Raw genomic sequence first — 6080 nt, forward strand, 5'->3', positions numbered from 1 at the left:
CAAGAACGGGGGGGAGGACTTTGCAAAACTGAAGGTGGGGTTGCCAGCCTCCAGGTGGGGCCTGGAGATCGCCTGCTTTTACAACTGGTCTCCAGACTACAGATACCAGTTTCCCTGGAGAAAATGGCTCCTTTGGAGGGTGTACCCGTCTGAAGTCCCTCCCCTCTCCAATCTCCACCCCCAAAATCTCCAGGAATTTCCCAACCCAGAGGTGGCAACCATGGGTGAAGGGGAAGGATGTTGGCTGCCCTGGGAGAATGAAGGGACCCTTCCAGGGCCGGCGGCTGGGCTTGTCAAGAGCGTTGCAGGCCACCCCCTGGTGCTCCCTCCCTCCCTGGAATTCGGAGCAGTCGTCCTGCCTCGAGACCTCTATGTGGGTAGGGTTGCCAGCTCCGGGTCGGGGAATTCCTGGAGAGTTCGGAGGCAGTGCCTGTTCGTGGGGGGGGGGGAGCTGACTTCATTGGGGTATAATGCCGTAAAGTCCGCCTTCCAAAGCAGCCATTTTCTCCAGGGGAGCTGATTTCTTGCCGCCAGGAGATCAGTTGTAATGCCAGCTCTCCAGCCGCCACCTGTAGGTTGGCAACCCTGTTGGGGGTCGGAATGCTTGCCGGAGGGCCCACCTCCTGCGCCTTTCTCATCCTCTGACCCATCGTTTTCACCACGGCCTGTTATCTCCTTTCACAGGTGGGGCTTGCCTAGGTCCAGAAGCGCCGGGTCGGATCGGGCCCCTCCCCTCCCGGTGAGCCAGAGGCGCCTGGGCTGGCCTCCCTGCAGCTCCTTCACACAAGAGGATGCAAGAGATGCTAGCTGATCCCCCCCCCCCCGGATGGGGGCCCTGCAGCTGCCTCCGGCCTTTTTTTGGTTGGCTGGTCGGTGAGGCTGGGACTCCCCCCCCCCCCGCCCAGGCCTTCTCCGGTTGCAGCCCCATTGGCTTAGCCGCGCACTCCCTTAATGAAGGCGAACATGAACCCTTGCTCGACCGCAGCCACCTGGACACCCTCGGAAACAGGATCGCGCCTCCCCAGGGAGCCGCTTCCCAAAGGCGCGGGTGGCCGCGAGGCCCTGGCACACAGAGTGCAGGTAACCAAATCCATTGGAGGGGGGGGGAGACGGAGGCTGGCAACAGCGTCCCTTTTGTTTCAGGATTCCCCCCACCTTCCCCGCAGGAGATCTTCCTGGACCCAGTCTCCTCCTCGTCCTCCTCACGCACCACCACTACCCGGTCTTTGTTTCCCAGAGGGAGAAAGCCAGGCCCAGCGGAGGGCTCGGGGCTAGGGACCCCATGGCCACCCGCAGGTTGCCTGTAGCAGTCCGGCGGAAGGAGGCGCAGCGGGACCGGAGAGCCTGGGAGGACTGCGAAGGGGCCCCTGGGGCGCCGGACGACAGCCTCACCAACCTCCAGTGGCTCCAGGAGTTCTCTTTCCTCCCCGCCGCTGACCCGGAGGCACCGTCCGCCTCTGGCCATCTGGGGGGCCCCCCGAGGGTCCCTCCGCAGGGCTCTTCCTACGGCCCGGCCAGCCCCCCGGCCGGAGACACGGCCGCCAAGGGGCTGCCCCCCAGCATGGGCAGGCCCACCGCCTCCGGCACCAGCTCCCCGCAGCCCCCGGCTCCCGAGGGGGCCGACTACAAGACCGACGCCCGGGTGAAGCCCCCCTACTCCTACGCCACCCTCATCTGCATGGCCATGCGCGCCAGCCGGGAGGCCAAGCTCACCCTGGCCGCCATCTACGCCTGGATCACGGAGAACTTCTCCTACTACCGCCAGGCCGAGCCCGGCTGGCAGGTAAGGAGCAGCAGCCCCCGGTGGGCGGCGAAGGACCAGGGGGGGGGGATGTGGCAGCGGCGGGGGGGGGGGGGGGGGGGGCGGGCGTTTTGCCCCCCTGGGTTAGTTTGGGGTTTTTGGGGGGGGGGGGGAAGCAGAGAAAGAAAGCAAATTATAGATGCGTTCTCAAACTCCCCCCCCCCCCGCCCTCAAATATCATTGGATAAATAAATATCTGTTTTTACCCCTTTTGGTTTCATTTTTGGCCGTCTCGTTTAATGTTAAGAAAAAGCAAATCTGCATATTTCCCAATAAAAATGTGTGTGATATTTGTTCACGTCTTGCGGCTCTCAAACATCTGTTTATCTACGAGAGAGAGCCAGTTTGGTGTCGTGGTTAGGTGCGCGGACTCTAATCTGGGAGAGCCGGGTTTGATTCCCCACTCCTCCACTCGCAGCTGCTGGATGACCTTGGGGAAGCCGTAGTTCTGACAAGAGCTGTCCTTGAAAAAGAGCCGTTTCTGTCAAGAGCTTTCTCAGCCCAACCTACCTCACAGGGTGTCTGTCTGTTGCGGGGAGGGGGAGGAGTTTGTAAGCCGCTCTGAGACTCCCTTGGGTACTGAAGGGCCATGGGGTATACATCCATTCTTCTTATTCTGTGTGGCTCTTACATTAAGCATTTTGGCCACCCCTGGTCCAGAACCCTCGGAGTTTTAGTGCTGGCTGCTTGCTGCGTTCAGGGCTACTCTGCTGTAGGCTGTGGGTTCTGCTCGGCTAGTGGTGGCCACCAAGTCACCCCCCCTTCCCCCTCCACAGCCCTCTCTCGCGCCCCCCACTGAGCCACCCTGGCCGTGTGTCTGTCGTTGCAGAACTCCATCCGGCACAACCTCTCCCTGAACAAGTGTTTCCGGAAGGTGCCGCGGGGAAAGGGCGAGCCCGGCAAGGGGGGCTTCTGGCAGATCGACCCCCAGTACGCCGACACGCTCCTCGGCGGCGCGTTCCCGCGGAAGCGGATGCCGGCACTCCACGCCAGGCACGGATCCTGCCGGAGGGAGAGAGGAGACGGCCCGCCTCTGCAGGCCGGCAGGGCGACCGGGGGGAGGACCCCCTCGTCCCCCACAGCAGAGCCCCCCGGGGAGACGGCCATCCTGCCGGCCACCCTCAGCTGGGATCCTGGGCTGGAGGAGACCCTGGACACCGACGCCAGCGAGGACCTGGAGCTCCGTACGGCCCTGGGCGCTCTGGCCCCGGCGGAGGACCTGCCCCCCCTCTCCCGCCACCTGCCCCTCTGCGCTCTGAGCAGGAGGGGCCCTCCTCGGCCGGAGACACCCCCGGCAGACGAGGCCTTGCTGCTGCGCCCCCCGGAGCCCCTGACCGAGCCCTGGGAGGAGGAAGTGGGAGCAGAGCCAGCGCTGGGGGCCGCCTGGGGCCTGGAGGAGGAGGAAGACCCCTGCTTCGCCCAGAGCTTCCTGGTGGAGGTGCAGCCCTGGGAGGGGTGAGCTGGCCGCCCCCCCACCCCCGGGGCCTCTGCTCCCTCCGCAAGGGAACAGGCTGGTGGGGGCCGCCTGTCAGGCTCGGCCTGGGCCTCCAGTCGTCCAGGCGCAGGAGCATTGTACAAGCTGTGCCGGGCGGGGTGGGGGTGGGCGAGCCCCTCGGTATGGCCCCCTCCCCGTTGCCTGAGTCCCCGACCACCTGCTTTCCCCTCCTTTTCCATTTTTGTAAAATAAAAATAAAAATCTGTTATCTTGGCTGCAGGGCAAGGAACGAAGGCAACGCGTTTGGGTCTTTCTTTGCAGGGTACCCCAGCCGCTGGCCTTGAGAATGGGAATCCAGCGTCCCGTCCCCCCCCCCATGGTACAGCTGAGGAAGCGGGGGGGGCTGCATTATCCCGAGAGGCGGGGCGGACAGCTGTCACTCCTGGCTGTTCTCTCTGCATTGAAGTCCACCAGTTGGTGTCCTGGAAGGACTTCGTATCCTATTCCCCCCCCACACACACACACACACAAACGCTCCCCAAGGTTTCCACACCTGCACGTCGCAAGAACCTGCTCGTGCCTGACCGGGAGAGCTCCAGACGAGCCGCTCCTGGAGTCGCCTGGGTGTGTGGAAGGATCCAGCGTCCCTCTCCTACCCGGGCTCTGGGCGGCAGACACCACTGCTGGGCTGAATGGGCCCGCAGGTGCCCTTTTCGGCTGTGCAAGGGCCCCCCCCCCCAATCTGAGCATGGATCTCGGTCCGATTCAGGGCAAAGAGGGTCTGGCCTGCCCCAGTACAGCCCCCACACCATGTCCACCGCTCAGGCTCCACTGGACTGTTTTGGATTCCTAGCTATTGGGGGGGGGGGATGGGACGTGCAGGTCTGTCCTCATGCAGAGGAGGGAGAGCTTGTGCCTGAATAAAACCTGGTCTTAAAGGTGCCACTGGACTGTTTTGGACCGGGGAGCTGGGGGGGGCTCTGCAGCTTACCTGGCTGCTTCTTGCTCTGACTGAGGGCTGCTGGGAGCAGGGGGATGGGGCTTGTTGCACGTGCCCGCCCCCTGGGCTCTTTACTGCTGGAGCTCTGCTCCTGTGCACTCCTGCAGGAAATGACCCCTGGTTTTGTCCCCCAGGACAGAGATGAAAGGCAGGCAGGCTGGGTCTGCTTCCCGCCTCGAGGGGGGAGAACTGCAAGAGATGGACGGGGGGCAGCTCGGCCGCAGCCCACCCCACATTCAGCAAGAGGCTGCTGCAGGGCCCCTCCCCTTTCAATCTGGGGCCGCAAAGAGGAGAGGCGGAACACCTCCTTTCCCTCACCGTGTTTCTGTGTGCCCAAACCACTCCCTGCATCCCATCGTACTTGCTTCCCATAGACCCCCCAGAGAGCACTACACCTGTCTGGTGGCCACTTATCGGTAATCCCTGGCCCCACACCTGGTGGAGCTCCTTGTCCAGTGAGACTCGGGGCTTGGCTCACTTCCGCAGGGCCTCTGAGACCGAGATGTTCCGCCAAGCGGACGGCTGAGGACAGTGACGGTTAGAGAGACATCCTGGCTCCCTCCTTCTCCCTTTCCTTGCTTTTCATTTCCCTTTCTCCACCTTGTCTTCGTTTTCATCCCGCTCCTTCCTGTTTTGACGTTGTGAACTTCTCTGTGCCGGCTGCTTCCCCAGTTGACAGAGCAGATCGATTGTTCGGTTTTTAAACGCGTAACAGTAAAGGTTTCCCTTGCTCGAAAGCCCGTCAAATCCAACTCGAGGGATGCAGTGCTCACCTCCATTTCCAGTAATGAGACTGAGAGAATCACAATAGAAGACAATATATCAAAGGAAGCATGAGCTACTGTGATAAGATTACGAAATACTTTTACTGACATAATGCACCCTATAATACCAAAACACCATAGTTGTGTGGAAACAAACATACAATAATCCTCTTAGTTGCGTTACTATCTACAAACAAGAAGACAGGAGTCTGGAAAACAGTTTATTTTCAGAAACGGTTCTGCATATTAAGAGACTTTGTAGTCTTATGAACAGGACGATTATTGTATGCTTGTTTCCACACAACTATGGTGTTTTGGTATTATAGGGTGCATTATGTCAGTAAAAGTATTTCGTAATCTTATCACAATAGCTTATGCTTCCTTTGATATATCATCTCCGTTTCCAAGTCAAGGAGCCAGCGCTGTCCGAAGACATTTCTGTGGTCATGTGGCTGGCGTGACTAGACACCGAGGTGCCACGGAACACCGTTACCCTCCCACCGAAGCGGGACCTATTTGTCTACTTGCAGTTTCTTGCTTTGGCAGGAGCTGGGGCCAGAGATGGGAGCTCACTCCGTCACGCGGCGCTCGGGTCTCGAACTGCTGAACTACCGACCTTCCAGGCTGCAGTTCAGCCTCTTAACCACTTGAGCCAACTTGTAATACTGGATTTCTAAACTGCAACGTGTTGGTCTTATCGTACATCTAACTGTCTGAAGCCGCCCTGAGCCCTGCTCGGCAGGGAAAGCAGAAGGATGCAAGTGACATAAATAATAAGCCAGCCTGGGTGGGGGGACCCCCTCTTGGCCCAACAGAAGGCAAAGGAGCATCAGGAGAGCCCTGCTGGATCAGACCACAGCGCCCCCCCCCCCGCCCCCCAAGCAGGACGACTGCAGCAGCCGATACAGAGAGGCTGGAGGGAGTCGGTATCCCTCCTTCTGAACGGGCCACCAGGCCCCATCGGAGACCGGGCCGCCCAGCCCCCAGGGACCACCACCACCACCCCGAGACAGGCGCGCAGCCGCAGGACACAGGAGGACTTTATTCCTATAAATATAGAAACACAACAAAGCCTCGGGG

General features: G+C 60.7%; 1 protein-coding gene across 1 annotated transcript; it reads left to right on the forward strand.

The window, feature by feature from the left end:
• The first annotated feature begins 901 nt into the window (after positions 1–901).
• Positions 902–3301, forward strand: LOC107109329 (forkhead box protein J1.2-like). The gene is made up of 2 exons (XM_015409937.1): positions 902–1783; positions 2631–3301. The coding sequence occupies exons 1-2, from the start codon at positions 1283–1285 to the stop codon at positions 3258–3260; spliced, it is 1131 nt and encodes a 376-aa protein (XP_015265423.1). The 5' UTR covers positions 902–1282; the 3' UTR covers positions 3261–3301.
• The last annotated feature ends 2779 nt before the right edge of the window (positions 3302–6080 follow it).

The sequence above is a fragment of the Gekko japonicus genome, unplaced genomic scaffold (assembly GCF_001447785.1).
Source record: "Gekko japonicus isolate JY-2015 unplaced genomic scaffold, Gekko_japonicus_V1.1 scaffold78, whole genome shotgun sequence".
In the NCBI taxonomy this organism is placed as follows: Eukaryota; Metazoa; Chordata; class Lepidosauria; order Squamata; family Gekkonidae; genus Gekko; species Gekko japonicus.